We start from the raw sequence: 17,363 nt of genomic DNA on the forward strand, positions 1-17,363 counted from the left end.
AACATTTCTATTAATGCTAGTTTCTGCCTCCTTTTCTTTGCTTCACTTTCTTTCCAAGGTTCCCAAATTCTTCTTAGCCTCCCCCTCCTTCCCTCCCCCGTACTGGCACAGAAGGGTTAAACTGGGGCGGAGTCCGGAGATGAACGACACCGGCAGACACCAACTAGAACTGGGCAAACGGGAAGAGCTGGGTGGGGCTGCCAGGCGGAGACGAACCCTCACGCCCCCAGGCCCCGCCCCGCGGCCGGAGGCCCGGGCCGAACGGCAGGGGGCGGGGCGCCGAGGCTTGGCGGCCCAGTGGTTGGGCGTCCCTGAAGCCCCTGGAGGGGTGGGGCGGGGTCGGCCGGGACCTCCTCCCTCATTCCCTCGCGGGCCGAGCTGCCCCTCTCTCCTGCCCCTCCTCCTCCCTTGCCCACCCCTCGGAGTGGAGCTGCACATGCGGCTGCTCCCTGTTCCGTCCCGCCCAGACACCGTCGCGCAGGAACCGGTCCCTGCAGCCCCCAGCCGATGGCAGAACTGTAGCCGCCTGTCAGGGGTCGTGAACGGCTGAGGCAGACGCAGCGGCTCCCGGGCCTGAGAGATTGGGTGTCTCCGGAGGCCATGGGCTACCCGGAGGTAGAGCGCAGGGAACCCCTGCCTGCAGCAGCGCCAGGGGAGCGAGGGAGCCAGGGCTGCGGCTGTCGCGGGGCCCCTGCCCGGGCGGGCGAAGGGAACAGCTGCCGGCTCTTCCTGGGTTTCTTTGGCCTCTCGCTGGCCCTCCACCTGCTGACGTTGTGCTGCTACCTAGAATTGAGGTCCGAGTTGCGGCGGGAGCGGGGAACTGAGTCCCGCCTTGGCGGCCCGGGCACTCATGGTACCTCTGGCACCCTGAGCAACCCCAGTGGCCTCGAACCTGACGGTCCCATCACTCTCCACATTGGGCAGCCGTCGCCGCAGCGGCAGCCGTTGGAACGGGGAGAAACCACACTCCCCCCTGACTCTCAGGACCTGCACCAGGTGAGTCACCTAGTAGGGGTGGCGGCGTCGGCCGAGGCCCCCTACCCCGGTGGGTAGGTGGGTCGGGCGGGGACCCTCGACTTCAGGGCCCGGGGCTTCTCTGCCACTTGGAGCCGAGTTAGAGTGCACGGCCAGGGAGGGGGCAAGCAAGCAGGAGGAAGTTGTCCAGGACAGGTTGTCCTCAGTCCCTGGCTTGGCTCGCCCAGACGCTTTCAGGTCTGCTTGACTTGGAAACTGTAGCCTACTCCCGCCGCCGCTGGCTGTGTGGTGCCTCTGGAAAAGTTGGCGACGCTCCCGCCCAAGCCCGTTGAGGAGGTGCCCGCGGTGCCCCCCTGGAAGACTAACGGGGAGCACTTTGGCCCTTCTGGTCCTGCTGAGGTTCTCTGCCCGCGGTGCTTGTTTTTTCGTGTCCAGAGCTGATGCCAGCAGTAGCAGGCTGTCCTTTGGAGTCTGAGCTGTAAACAGCTATAATAACTGCTCCAAACCCGTTCCAACAACTTTTCACCGTACTTTCAACACGGGGGTCCTTGCGCGCTGACCACTACATCGGCTTGTTCACACTTAACCTGCAACTTGAGACGGATTGTCTTTGGTGTTCTAGTGAAGATCAGCGCCCCTGAGGGATTTTGGTATAGAAATATGCTGTCTTGCCAGACAACTTCTGAAGAGCAATTAAAAAAAAATTATGGAAATAAAACCCTTTGCATTTCGGTTCTACTGGAGGGTTTTCCGTGGTAAAGTATGAAATGTTTTCATTAGTTCTAGCTGAAGAAGCAAACTCTATCAATGCAATAATTACTCAGGAAAAGTCTCACAAGAGATTTTTGTAATCTAAGGGGTGTCTGTACCCTAATTAGCAAACTATTTGTTTTGGTGTTTGTTTTCTACTTTTTCCTAGCTCTTTATTCAAATGAATTTAGTGTGCTTAGGGAAAGTTTTGACCTGATTGCCATATTTTGTCTTATATGTGAAACTTAGAATCATCCAAAGAACTTTTGAGGTGGTTGAAGGAGGATATTAGTGAATTTGCACCTCTTGGAGAAGAGGGCAAGTTGTGCAAGTGAGTTTCTTGAGGTGAGGGACCTAAGATTTTTATATTTATTCCCACATCCAGAGTCATTGTCGTAACTCTTTGAACTTTAGTTGTGCTACTGTGACCTCCAAAGTATCACTCCATCCAAAGTTAGACACTGGATAGAGGCATTACATTCATGGATAGTTCTGTCATGTTGGGACTGATTATTTTCTTTTTTACAACATGCATGATAAAGTTGCCCTGAGCCTTAAGATGTCTTGCTAGCACACTCCAACTTATACAACAGCTTGTCAAAGAAGAAAATCAGCAGACATACTTCTCATACTTGAAACTTTAAACACTGTAGCTAAATGATAATTAACTATGATTTTGGTTCCCTTATTTATTTACCCCCCCCAATGCCCACTAGAAATACTTAGCAGCTGAATATTGATATTCTGTGAAAGGATGAAACGATTTAACTTGCTTAATCAAATGATGGCATTCAGAATGGACAGAGACATGTTTATGGACTGAGGATTAGCAGGACAGCTGTACTCTTGGACTTCCGTAATGGTATGGGACTTTCACAGGTCTTTAAAGGTGTGCAGTCACCTGCCCTTTGTGTAGCGCTAAAATACTTTTATCTAGGTTTAAACACACCTTCCTATCTTTTGTTCTTTATTCTTTGTTTTACTCTTTATGAGCAGTGGAAGCACAAATACTGGCTGTATACATTTCTTGACCTGCACTTTGAATATGAATTTTTTTTAAAGAGTTGTAAAGGGTCATCTGAATCCATTTTGTTTGGTTTCCTTGGAAAATGCATGGACCTTGTAGGGGAAGTGACTTCCCTAAGATAACAGGGTTGAAGCTAGGATGAAGTTATTCTTTTAATTCCCAGTTCAGTGTCCATTCCCCTGCAGCATATTACCTACTAAGACTTTTTTTTTCTTGCAGAGGAGGGGACAGGGTAGAACTTTTACAAAGTAGAGGACTCAGATCTATGTCATTTTGTTCTACTCTACCTATAGTTTGACCAAACTAAATGTTAACCCTATATTCCTTAGTCATCCTGAGCTTCACTTTCAGAAGACTTGCAGTATAAGCCCAGATTCAACTGACGGTTCTGTTGAAGATACTAGTTTTGGTGTATAATAAATAAGTACTGTACTGAATAAGTAAATAAAGAAAAAGTTGATTGGCTATTAGAGTTAAATTAATACTGCTACATCTTGGGTAAAATTTCTAGTGCCCTGGTGCACCCTCTGCTGGCTTTGTAGGGACATTTAATTCCAGTATTTGCTGAGAGTCAAAATTCTAAATTGTGCTGACAGATTCTGATTCATAAATAAGGAAGTAAACACCCTTGTGGAATTGGACCACATAGGTCATATTTTTATATTTTAGTTTTTCAACACAAACAGCTGCTGTTGGAGTAACTCTTGGATAGAGAGGAAGAAAGATGAAATATGCACCTTCCAATGGGCAATACGTTCAGGTTGCTCACTAGTTTTATCTGCAAGGAATGAAGGCAAGTTGATGAGCACAAATCGTAGGAAGATCTGATGAGACCTAGTAAGCAGTGTAGTCAGAGTCACTTCATTGTATAAAGTCATGCAGTTAGGCAAAAGTATACCTATCCACATTTATGAGATGATGGGATGAGGGTCTGTTATGATTCGAGAAGGCAACTTAGGAATCACTGTTACGTGTGTATGTCATACCTAAATATAAAAACTTAAAACAGGATACAGAAGGAAGTTAGAGCAATGAAGATACAAAGTAAAGATATCAGTAAGTTTTACAAGGGAAATGTTAGAAAAGTCCTGCAAGTGGGGACACAGTTGCTGATGATAAAAAGTGAGTCACATCAGACTTTCTGAAATCACAACTGTCTTCAATTGGAGCAGCTAAATAGCTATAGATTTATCTGGATGCTTGGTGAAGGTGCTCTTAAGGGCTACAGACATCTTATTAGTCTCTAAATTTGACAATAAACAGTGTATAAAATAAAATTAAAAATCACTGTGAATCGTTCTATAGAGAAATTGGTCCAGCTGTGATTGTACTTCTCCCAGGTCAAGAACATGGTGGGCAGCCTCAGGAAGAGTGTTGGTAACAGCGATAAAAAAATATCCTTATCTTTGCCCTCTGAAAAGATTGACAGTGGATTTCACTTACAATCAGACAGAAAATTCTGGTGGCTGCTTCTCAAGAAAAACCTAACAACTGCTAAAAGTCCCCAGAAACTCAATTAAATTGACTGAAAGGATGGAGGGATTTTCTAGTTGTTTTTTCAGTCGGGAGACTAACAAATATGATCAAAGTCTTCCAAACCATGACAGAGATGAGTGTGGCTAATATGTTGGTGTAATTTAATAATCCAATTTAATAAGTAAGAAGTTTGCTGTGTTAGACACAATGTTAAGTATTAGGTTTTTTCTTTTGTGGTACTGGGGATTGAACACAGGGCCTTTGTGTGAGCTCTGTTCCCTACTCCCCCACCCTTTTAAAAATGTTTTTAGAGACGGGATTACAAGTGTGCTCCACCAAGTCTAGCTAAGTATTAGATATCTTTTAGTCCTTGGAAAATTACTTTGAGAGGGAGACAAATGAAGGTGGTGTTTCATTCAATGCATTTTTCCAAGTGATATCCTAAACCATAGGTAAGGTAAATAAGAATTTATTCAGGACTGTTGGGGATGTTTGAGGTGTGTCTATAATTATTTGAGAAGGTATCATAGAAGTTAACCTTCACAACTCAAAAAACATCTCTTGGTATAACTAGACCATTAATATGTGCAGACTTGACTTTACCTATATTAAGTCTGATTGATCAAGAAGATAAGTAGGAATAATTCAAGGTGTGCCTACTGAATGAACCCACACATTATTTTTGATGTGTAGGATACAGATGAAATAGTCTTCAAAGGATTTAAATGAAGAATTTTTGGTGTGACATTCAAAAACTTTTATCAGTTGGTTTCATTGTACCATGCCATTTTCTATCTTACTAACTGTATTCCTGGAAGCCACCTACCATAGCCTGTCTTGAGATCATTTTCTAGTTGTCTTTGCTCTTGTTCTTTTAAATAAATCTTGTGTCTTTATATTAGAGTTCCTCAGAAGTCTATCTTCTTTTTTGTCTTTCTCCCCAGTGCCAGACACAGTGCTAGTTATAGTTTGGGTACTCAAATACTTGTTGAGTTGAATATTACTTAGGGACTTTGGAGATGTTTACATAAAATGAAGACAATTTATCTTTATATAACAAGCTTGTTTTTCTCAGGTCTTGCTAAGCCTGTGAACTGTCAGCTCTGCTTAGATAAGTAAAGAGTTCCATTGGTAATGTTCCCTTGATTTCTAAAATAATTAGAAAATGACATGGAGAAGAGTCCTTACCATGCGATCCATTTTATGGTTTCACACCTTGCCTTTATGATGGTGCAAAAAGCTTTCTGTTAAAGAAAAGCTTTCTGTGATATATCATTTGATGTTTTATTTGCTTTTAGGTCTCATCTCTCTCTTGTGAAAAATGATGTGTAATTTCTATGTAACTACCTTTAAGTAGTTGAGATCTCTTTGTACTAGAGAACTTCTGAGGCCACATAATTCTCAAGAATATTACCAAGAGAAACCACTCCTTTTGCTTACAGAGTGGCCCTCATGGTGGACATCTTTGACTATAAAAACCTCACACTTAGGTCTTCATTTCTTTCTTTTTTATTGAGTTATAACACATACAGAAACGTGCACACATCATAGCTGCACAATGTAATGAATTATTATAAAGTGAACATGTTTATTTTACTAGCACCCAGGTCAAGAAATTGGTCATTATTAGTATTGCACAACCTCTAAATCTAATTGTGCCCCACCCCATCTCTGTATCATACTCACTTTCCAAAATTAATGGCTATCCAGACTTGTAATAACATAGATAGTTTTGTCCATTTTGAACTTCATATAAATGAAATCAAACAGCATGTATTCTTTTGGGCCTAGTGTTTTTTGATTAATACTATATTTGTGATATCTATTCATGTTGCCTGTAGATGTAGTTGTTTTATTGGTATTTTTGTATGTTCATATTTTCTATTATTTGAATATATCCTAATTCATATAGTCATGCTACTGATAAATATTGGATTATTTCCAGTTTGGGGTTTTTATGAATAATGAGGTTATGAATATTATTTTACATCTTTCAGTTATTTCTGTTGGGTATATACCTAGGGTTAGAGTTTCTGGATCATAAGGATTGCATATTTTTGAAATTATTGATAATGATAGTTTTTGTGATTGACAATTTGTATTCTCATTAACAATGTATAAAGCGGGGCATGGTGGTGCATGCCTGTAATTCCAGCACTCGGGAGGCTGAGGCAGGAGGATTGTTGTGAGTTTGAGGCCAACCTGGCCTACAAAGTGAGGTCAAGTTCAGCCTGAACTGCATAGCGAGACCCTGTCTCAAAAAGACAAAACAAACAAACAAACAAACAACAAAAAAAAAAACCCAAAAAACAATGTATGAGACTCCAGTTGTTCCACATCTTTGTTTATACATGGTATTGTCCATCTGTTTAATCATACACATTCTGGTGTGTAATATCTTGTGATTTTAATTGACATTTTTCAGAGACTAATCAGGTTGTATTCTTTTTGATATATTTTTGTTTGTTGGATATATTCTATAAAGTGCTTGTACAAGGATCTTTTACCTATTTTGTGAAAAGTTTTTCTTTTCTTATAGACTTGTAGTAATTTTTCTATACTCTGGTTACAAACTACTTTTGTGTTGTGTTGCAAACCATTCCCAAATCTGTGGCTTATTTTTCTTTATGGCATCCTTTGATGAATAGAAGTCTTTAATTTTAATGTGTCAAAATTTGCAGTAGTTTAAGACTTTTTTGTGTGTGTTCCATACATAGAATATTTCCATATCTTTATATATATGTGTATATATATATATATATATGTACTCATGTATTATCTTCTAAAAGTTTTATGTGTTTTGCTGTTCACATTTAGATCTATAATTTACTGTTCTCTCTTTTGATGAGAGTGGTGCTGGGGATTGAATTCAGGGCCTTATGCTGGCTAGGCACACAGTTCTAATACTCACCATGTCCTCAGCTCTAAAATTCATGTGAAACTGACTTTTTTTTCAATGCTGGGGATCAAACCCAGGGCCCTGTGCTTGGTTGGCAGATGGTTGAAAGCTGAGATACACCCACAGACCTGGAATTGTTTTTTGCATATGGTGAGATATACAAGTCAAGTTCCACCTTTTTCTATATAAGTATCCAACTGATCTAGCAGCATTTATTATGAGGGCTTTTTTTCTCAACTTTTCTTCTTCACTTTTATCATCAATCAAGTATCTGTATATATGGTTCTAAATTCTTCTGTTCTGTTGGTCTATTTATTATTAGCCCATTTTCTATTACTATAATAAAATGACTGAGGCTAGATTCTTACAAAGAAATAGTTTGTTTAGCTCATGGTTTTAGAATTCAAGAGCATGGTGCCAGCATCTGCACAGCTCTAGAAGGGTCCTCCCTTGGCTAGGTTACAGTATGATGGAATACTGGAAAGGAAAGGACCACATGAACAAGAGAGCAATGTTTGGTGCAGTTGCATTGCTACATAAGGATGTACTCTTGTAAGAAGTAACTCTGTGGGATCGGTAAACAAAAGCAACTCATTCTCTCTGAGATTTGGAATCCAGACACTGGAAAATAACAGCTTGGAGAATTAGAAACAGAGAAATAGATCCCTGGGAACCAGGAAGGATCTGATAGGAAAATTAAAACCTACAGAGAAATTGAACAGACAAAATACAACCTGAAGGGAAGGCACAATCTTCACTTTTTCCCCTGGCTTCCAGCTCATGGCTTCTGGGAGAGCCCAAATGTACAGAGACAAAGTGAAGGCTTGGGCCTCCAGAGAGGGCTTCAGGGAGAAACACAGCAGTGGAATGACCTGTGGGTGCTGTGATCCGCAGGAAGAGCACAGGATTCCACTCCTATGTGAGTCCTCCCACAGGAAACATCTGGTGAGTGACTCCAGTCCAGGTACCTGTCATATACCTTGGAGAGAGTGCTTAGTCAAATGCCATTCCTGGGGAGGGCTGATTGTTTGAACCCAGGACTCAGACCATGCTCCGGATGGCTTCAAATCAGGTCACCCAGTGTTATGTTCCCACAGTGACTGGGTGAGACACTAACTGTAGACAGCAGTGTTCAGAGAGCCATGGTCAGACTAAAAAGAGACCCTGCCCACACAGCCAGAGGCTAAGCTCAGCTTGAATTGTGTTGAATTTGAAAGGCACAATGTTGGCACCCTTGCCATAATCCTACTGTCTGTTGGTGATAACATTCAGCATAGATCTAGGGTCTAACTGCCTTCTTTATCTACCATCATGAGCAGAGATATGTCTTGACTTAGACACTGTCCCAATATTGTAGATCCTGGGAAAAAACTACACATTCAGAATGACAGAGAAATTTCTTTTATTTTTGGTTTGTTGTTGTTGTTTTGTTATATACAGGTTTTAGGGGTTTTTTCTTTTTTTCTTCTTCTTTCCTCATCAGTTTATTCAAGTTTGAGGAATTTTCCTTTGTCCTCTTTACTTTTTATCTCTTTTTGTTACTTCCTTATTTTTTCCTCTGCCTCTTTTTAATTTTTTGCTGTTTTTTTCTCTTATTTTTACTCCCTATATAATTTCTTATTTTTTTCTCCCTTTTTCTTTTGTCTTTTTTCTCAGTTTTTCTCCTACCATTGCCTAATAACATAAACATCCTTTTACTTCACAATAATATCCTTTGTACTATTTCTGTGTATTCCTTGTTTCATATAGCTTAAGATTTCTAATTTTTCCTTTTGCACTCCCCTCTTCCCAAACCTTGTATCATTGATAGCATAACCACAAAGCCTTCTTACTGTTTTGATAGTTAATTCTGTAAATCTACTGTTAAATTCTTTTGCACCAGCCATGCGTGGTGGTTCGCACCTATAATCCCAGCACTCGCAAGGCTGAGGCAAGAGGATCCTTGCAAGTTCGAGACCAGCCTGGGCTACAAAGTGAGCTCAAGGCCAGACTGAACTGCATAGTGAGACCCTGTCTCAAAAAAAATAAAAATTCTTTTACACCATTAATGATGTATAGCTGTTGCATTTAGTCCATATTATCTGTAAGCCAGTACCTGGGTTGTCTTAATGTTGACACCACAATTGTGGATTTTTTTCTCTTGAGTTAAATGTGGTAAAAATTTTTTTCTCATGGTATGTTAATATCCAGTATGTCTGGACAATACTACTGTAGTCCATTCATTTGATAATATAAGTGTCGCTATTTCTCTGTGAGACAACACTCAGATTACCTTTGTGGTATGAACAATACTAGAGTAAATTCCCAGAGAACTAAACTATTGGACTAATTACACTGCATTCTCCTCTTCTAAATAAACCAAGGTGGCTGGATATTGGGGATGAGGCAAAGAACTGTAGTTAGACATATCTGAAGAAAAGCATGGAAAAGCAACTAAAGAGATCTTTATAATAGCAACAAAGTCTCTACACTATAAGTGCCCTCAAACCTCAGTACAAAATAAACAAAACAGCAGATATATGGGAAGACAAGCCAACAAATTGCCTCCCCAAACTCCCAACTCACTCCCCCCACCCCAACTCCCTCAAAGGCAGTCTACAGACTACTATGGGGGCAGAATGTCATAAGCCACACACCTAAATTACTCAAAACAATAACAGAGGTTAGAAAGCATGAAAAAGATACTCAGCAGGGTCACATGATATAACTAAACTGATCATGGTAGTAGTAACTAAAATGACCCAGTAGTATTCTGAAGACACTAATAAAAAGCCAGAAGAGCTAAGCAAAATGATATAAAATATGAATTAGAGTCCATTAGTGAAGGGTTTTCAATCAAATCCAGGAAATTAAAAATTATATTGTGAGGACAGAATTTCAGAACTATAAGACAAAGGTCTGTTCAAGGACCAACTACTCCAAGATATTTTAAAAGCGACAAGAGAACATGAAAAATGGATCCAACAGGTGCTAGATGACACAAAGAAGACTAATATGACAGTAGTTGAAATAAGTGAAAACTTAGAAGAAAATACAGATGGTATAAAAATCCTGTGACAGAAAAAATGATAGAAAACTTCCCCAATGTAGGAAAAGAAATAAACATACAGACAAGAGAGGTATGTAGAACCCCAAATAACCATTACCAGAAGAGAATCATTCTGAGGCACATTATAATCAAATTATTAGAGGTGTCCATTATAGGAACAAATCTTATAAAATTAAACCCATTAGAATCAGAGCAGACTTCTCTGTACAATCTTTAAAGGCCAAGGGTACTGGGAACAGTGAAGTATTTTTAGCCCTCCAAAACAACAAATTCCAACTCTTACTTATGTATCCTACAAAATTTTTCTTATGTATCCTACAAAACTGACTGCAGAATAAGGTAGTTGTATAACAACGAGAATCTTGGGAAACTCATGAGTACCAAACTAGTATTAAAAAAAAATTCACAATGATATCTTAGGAAAAGATGATCAAGTCAACAATGCTGTATTAGTTAGTGCTTATTGGAGCTTGAAGGGCTAGGGCAACATTCCTCAAAAGGCTGCACATGCTCTGAATCAGATTTAATGCAGGATACAAAAAGTGGCAACATTGGCCTACAGTGACTGCCCACAGACTCAGAAGTACAAGAGTGCAAAAATTTGTCCATGTGGTAGAGATCCAAAGGATCCAGCCAAAGACCTGGAGCCCATGCCAATGTCTCTTATGAGTCTTCATCAGGAGGCTAAGGGATTCATGACAGAAGACCAAGGGGTTTGTACTGGGAGGTCAAAGCATCAGTGCTAGAAGCCAGAGTCTGTATCAGAAGGCTGAAAGGCCAATGCTGAATGCTGAAGAATCTGCTGAAAGCCATGAAATGATGCCCAAGGTGAAGGTGAAGACCAAAGCTCCTCCAAAGAGAACATCTGAAGCTCCTCCATGGAAAATCAGCTGCCACAAAGCCCTTCCAAGAAAATATCTGAAATCCTCACCCCTATTCTACTTTCATACCATTCTGACAACAATCCTGTTTAAAGTGGGTCTTCCATGCCCAGAACCATGGTGACTCAATTCAGTTGGGTGTTCCCTAATCAAGTTGACAATCAGTTAACCACCAGAAATTCCAGTAAGTCAAAAAAGAATGAATATATCTAGTTGTATGAGCAAGTAAGCAAAAGGACAAAAAATAAGGAAGTCAGTAACAGGAAATAAGTGTAATGACAGGAATAAATCACTGCCTCTCAGTAATAACTATCAATGTGATTGCTCTCAATTCCCCAATCAAAAGATACCAACTGGCAGAATGGTTCACAAAACAAAATGCAGCAATATGTAATATGTAACATTTAATTTAAGAAGAAACTCATGGATTAAGAATGAAAGGATGGAAAGTGATTCCTTGCAATGGGAACACAAACAGTGAGTTTCAAGCCAGATCTCATGAAAAGACACAAACAAGGTCACGACATATTATTGTTTAAGTAAACAATTCAACAGGAAGAGATAACAATTACAAACATATGCACCAAATACTGGCACACCCAAATTCCTAAAATGAACACTAATGAACAGGAAAAATTAGATAAACACTAATACAGTTGTGACAAAAAGTCAACAAAGACATACCACAGTTGAGCCAAACTTCAAACACACGGATTTACTAGATATCTACAGTGTTCCATCCAATGACAACAGAATATACATTCTCCTCAGCAGCACATGTAACTTTCTCCAAAATAGATGGCATCCTAGCCCATAAAGAATGCTTAAGTAAATGCAAAAGATTTGGAATTACTCTTTCAATATTATCACATCATAGAGCATTGATATTAAAAACCAGTAACAAAAGAAACCACTGAACTTATGTAAATACATAAAGATTAAATAATACCCCTTGGAAAAAAATCAATGGGTTACAGATGACAATAAGAAATTAGACCCTTCCTGCAGCCAAATGATAATGCAGTACAACATACTGAAACCCATGGGACACAGAGAAAACAGTCCTTGATAGTTTTATAGCAGTGAATTCTCATATCAGGAAAACAGATTGAGCTGGAATAACCTAATGACACATCAAGTGCAAAGCTAGTACAAGAAAGAAAAGTATAAATATGAAGGCAGAAGATAATAAAATTCTGACTAAAAAGGCAGTGCAATAAATCAATGAATAAGAGTTGGTTCTTTGAAAGAATGAAGAAAATGGATAAATCTTTAGCAAATTTTACTAAGATAAGGAAAGAAGAGACCCCAAATCATGCAGTTAGACATGAAAAGGGAATCCAGGCATGGTGGTGAATGCCTGTAATCCCAGCACTCAGGAGGATGAGGCAAGAGGATCATTGTGAGTTGAGGCCAGCTTGGGCTACAAAGTGAGCTCAAGGCCAATCTGAACTGCATAGTGAGACCCTGTCTCAAAAAGACAAAGAAAGAAAAAGGAAAGCAAAGGAAAGGAAAGGAAAGGAAAGAAAAGAAAAGAAAAGAAAAGAAAAGAAAAGAAGTGAAAAAGGAGAAATAACAATGGATCTGGTTGAAATCCCAGTCATCAGTGTTAGATGTAGATGTTCTCTCAAAGACATGCACTTACAGGTGGGGCTTTCTGAAGCTAGCTGCATCTAGAGTGTGTGATAATGAGATTAAGGGCATGTGATACTAAGTTAGTCTACTGATTCGAATTAGTATAATTCTGGGTGGGGCTGAATGGATTTCCTGAAGACATGTCCCACCCTGGTTGTGGGTGGCATTACCCAAAATGTTTGTAGCTGGATACAATAAAAGGGAAAGGCAAGCTTCCTTCTGCTGCTTGCTCCTTCCTACTTGCCTTGCCTTGGACTGTTTCTCCTCTACCATGCCACTTAACTGAATTAAATGTTTGTTGTATGCAGCATATTGTTGGATCTTTCTTCTTGATTCATTCTACTAGTGTGTGTCTTTTTATTGGTGAATTGAGACCATTAATATTGATGGTTATAACTGCTGTGTATTGACTTATCCATGTTATTTTCCTCTCGTAGCCACCCCCCTGTTTCCCCCCCAACCCTTTCTCTGTTTAATTGTTTGCCTTCCCTAGTGAATTTTTCTGTTCGGTTCATGGAGTTGTAGTCCTTGTTATCTCTTTCTACAATGTCCTTCAAAACATTTTGGAGTACTGGTTTAATGGGCATAAATTTCCTCAGATGTTTGTTTTTCTGTAAGTATTTTATTTCTTTATCAGTTTTAAAAGATAGTTTTGCAGGGTACATCAATCTGGGTTGAAGGTTGTTTTCCTTTAGAACTTGAAATACTTCACTCCAAGCTCTCTTTGATTTGAGGGTTTGTGCTGAGAAGTCAGCTGTGATTCTGTTGTTTCCCTTTATAGGTGATTTGTTTCTTTTCCCTAACAGCTTTTAAGATTCTATTCTTGTGTTGAATTTCTGGAATCTTGACTATGATATGCCTGGCTGTAGTTTTTTATTGTGGTTCATTGCAGTTCTATATTCCTCACTTATCTGTATGTCAGATCTTTTTCTCTACTAGGGAAGTTTTCTGCCACAACATCTGTGAACATGTTTTTTAATATTGTTTGTGCTATCTCCTGATTTTTCAATGACTCCAGTCAATGTTAATTTATTCTTCTTTGCCTCATCTAGCAGCTGCTGGATTTATTTCTCATGGTCCCTTACTATTTTTAAGAAATCTTTCTTTTCATGATCAGTAACCACAAGCCTGTCATCTGCATCTGAGATCCTGTTGTCAGATTGGCTTAATATGGTGTGAATACTTTCAGTGGAATTTTTATTATCCTGGATATCTTGAATCTGCCTTATGGAATCCATTTCTTTCCTATACTGAGCATTCATGGCTTCCATTATTTTCTTAAGCTCCTGTATTTTTTTGTCCGTATCTGCTCTAGAGTCACTAAGCATGGTTTTAACTGTGGACACCATCTCTGCAGATATATGAGAAATTATTTCTGATTTGATTTTTTTCTAGAGCCTCATTCAATTACTTTGTTGTTACCACTTCAGAGAGATGAGTTGGGTGGCTTTCAGATTGTCCCACCTCATTGACCCTGGGTTTGCCTTTGGTGAACTGGATGTCTGGGCTTGCATCTTGTTTAAGTGTCTTCTCCTTTTCTCTCTTTTTTTTAGTTTAATTCCTAGGGTGATCTTTGTAAACTGCCTTTGGTGGGTTCCTTCATTGCTAGTCTTCAGTACCTTTAGGAAATGACTACTTCTCTGACGTATCTTCAAAGTGTAACAGGTTTTTAGGTTTTGAGTCTGTTGCAAGATCTTATGTCTTCAATTTGTTGGGGATGAGAAGTTGCTGCCTGTTTGACCAATCCCTGATTCTTTCACACTCTGCCACAGTATTTTCTGTGATCCTTAGTCAATTTCAGTCTTGAGATATCAGGAAAAATAATTGTTTAGAACAATTATGTCACTTTTGGCTAAAGTGGTACCATCAACAATAACAGTAGCAACAATCACAGCCTAGAAAATGAGAAATCAACATAACCATTAATTTGCCACCTTTAACCATATGAACTAGATTTGTAGTTATGTAACCAATTTTAAAACAGACCAGAAAATTTTATGCAGTATGTAAGTCCTTAATATGTCAATTTTACCTTCAGGGGTTAAAGTTTAAAAGGAGCTAGGGAAAAACTAGAGAGTTAAAAGAAGAGAAGGGATTAGAAGGAAGGCTGGAATGTGAAAGGGATCATGTTAACTTTGGGAAACTGGTTCAGAAGACTGGAAGGAAAGAGAGAAGAAAGAGGTAAAAAGAACAGAACAACAGCCACAAAGAGGCTAGAAACTACATTCACACTCATATAAAAACAAGATCAAACAATGAAGGAGAAAAAAAAAACACCACCACCACCACCACCACCACAAAAAGTAAACAAGAGAGAGTATAAAAAAGTCCAGTTCCAGGTTTGTCTCTGCTGTCACTGGTAGACAACATGTGGAGACAGAGTCCTGATCAATGTTGATTTATCCCAGCAAGATGGCCATAGGTTTTTGGTCGGGTAGTGGTTAATCTCAGCAATCCTGAATCTTCTGGCTGGGACCAGACTCATTTAGCCTGCAACCCTCAAGGCACCTTCCATGGGCCTGAGCTCAGCTGAGAGCCACTAGATGGAACCAGTAGCCACTCTCAGTTCTGACTTCAGCTGGCCCCTCTCCAAGATGGCCCCTGGCCAATCTCTGTTATGCAGGATGGCTGAACCCTCAGCACTCACCGCCAGCTAGTGCAGTCTTTCATGTCTACTGCTCCCCTTCACTGCTGTGTCTCTCTTTGGAGGCCTCTGGGGTCTCCAGTAGTTACTGTGTCTGCAGGTTTGAATTGGTCCTCTCGAGCAGTGAGTCCTGTCTTAGGGAGAAGCTGCCCCTGGCTGCCTCCTTCCACTTTGTTGAAGTTTCTCCCTTCACTCTCTGTGGGCTTCAGTTTGTGCCTCAGATTCTTCCTACATCCAGGGGACCCACTTCCCTCCCTCTTGTCTTTGTCACATTGCTGTGTTCCAGTGTTTGGATGGCAACACTCAGAGAGGCTCTTTCTCTGCTGCTCGCCACTCTACCATCTTGATGTCTTTGCCATGCCACCTGAGTGAAACCTCTCCCAAATGTGAGCTGAAATAAACCTTCCCTCTTTTAACTTGTGGTTTTTGTGTATTTTCTTCCATCAATGATAAAATTGACTAAGATATATTTTGGTACCAGGAGTGTGGTCACTGCTGTAATATTACCTGGCCATATGATTCAGGAGCCTTTTTAATTGGGTATAGGGAGAATTAGGAAAGCTTTAAAAACACTGGCTGAAGAAGCAGTCCTGAAATGCTATAATTTGAACTTGAGGGGGGATTTTGGTGAGAGCTTAGAGGACTACAATGCTGATAGTAATGCATCCAGTAAAGACCAAGTTCAGGAGGTTTCAGTTAGCTACAAGGAATGTCTTGGCTGTTAGACTCCATACTATGTGTGTTGTGCTTTGGCAGAAGGTTTGCATTTTGTTTTTTTCTAGAAACTGAAATGTAGTGCCGTACACTAAATAATCTAGTGAAAGAAATTTCAAAGCACTCTAAAGTTGAGATGGTGGCATGGATACTGTTTGGGCTTTTAGCCAGGTCTCTGTTGAGAATAAAGAACAATAGGTTCAGCAGAGTGACTTAAAAGGTTTTGATTTTGGCCAAACAGCAAGCTCCAGCAAAGTTATGGTCTGAAAAGATGGAGCACAGGAGAATTTTGTTGCTGAAAAGTAACAAGACTGTAGAAGAGATGGCCTGAAGACATCACAAGAACCAGCAGTACTTCAGCATTTACAGCTCAAAATTGCAAAGGTGAAAGACTTTGCTTTGAGAAGAAAGCCCTAGAGCACTATGTTCCTAAATGGCAGTGGCCTAGAGAATTTTGTTCCTTAATATTGGGTTCATAGTGCCAAGCAATCCACGGGCTACACTTCTACAGCCAAGAGAGAAGAAGCATGGATACTGCTCCAGCTGGTGGCAGACTTTAAGATTATCTACATGGTAAAACCACATTCTGTAGGTACATGCAGAATGTAACAATTATTGGGTTTGGAAGGCTTCCATCAGGATTTCAGAAGATTTGATAGGCCAGGCAGTGTACTCCTGAGAGGGCAGTGTGCATTGCTGTGAGTGTGAAGCTGATGGTGCAGTGCAGACCCCAGAAGGTTGGAGAAGCCAGGAACATGGATTGTATGAGGAAAGCTCCAAGGAGTGAGTAAAGTCATCCCAAGGGAGAACCCATGGCTCCTAGCACCATCTGCAGTACCAGAGGGGAAGATCCACCCATGCCCTTTGAAATTCATATTTGCCACAGATTGCATTTGATGCTGGAGTTGGAACTGTAGTACTTAAGGTTGCTCTGCTTGATTGTGGACTTGCTTTGATCCCATTTTTTTCTATCTTATTTGTACCTTTTGAAATGGTAATGTTTATCTAGTGCCATTGTATGTTGAAAGTGTTTAACTTTCTTTTCATTTGTACAGCAGCTTAGAGCTGAGTTTACTTTAAATCTCAGAGGAGACTTTGGACTTGGACTTTTCTGCAGTGCTAAAACTGTTAGGACTTGGGCAAGTCTTGGAGGTGGACTAAATGCCTTTTGCATTAAGGGGTGTGGATGAGGGCTTTGGGTTCCAGGGATGGAATGTTATGGCTTGTATTTATTTATTTATTTATTTATTTATTTTATTTTAAAGATAAAAGGAGGGAAACATTAACAGACATACAACATTTTACAACATATC

The 17,363-nt window shown here is 40.2% G+C and overlaps 1 protein-coding gene across 5 annotated transcripts in view; it reads left to right on the top strand.

Moving 5' to 3' along the window:
- Window positions 1-277: 277 nt before the first annotated feature.
- Window positions 278-17,363, top strand: part of Eda (ectodysplasin A) — a 414,240-nt gene continuing 397,154 nt past the window's right edge. For 2 of the 5 annotated variants that reach the window (XM_005401602.2, XM_005401601.2), the window contains exon 1: window positions 279-996. In XM_005401602.2, the coding sequence (XP_005401659.1) occupies window positions 601-996 (396 nt within the window). In that variant the 5' untranslated portion in view covers window positions 279-600. Of the gene's footprint in view, window positions 997-17,363 lie in introns of all 5 variants that reach the window. The other 3 variants (XM_005401598.2, XM_005401599.2, XM_005401600.2) reach the window with 2 other exon arrangements.

This window comes from Chinchilla lanigera, unplaced genomic scaffold (assembly GCF_000276665.1).
Source record: "Chinchilla lanigera isolate Chin_1 unplaced genomic scaffold, ChiLan1.0 scaffold00074, whole genome shotgun sequence".
In the NCBI taxonomy this organism is placed as follows: Eukaryota; Metazoa; Chordata; class Mammalia; order Rodentia; family Chinchillidae; genus Chinchilla; species Chinchilla lanigera.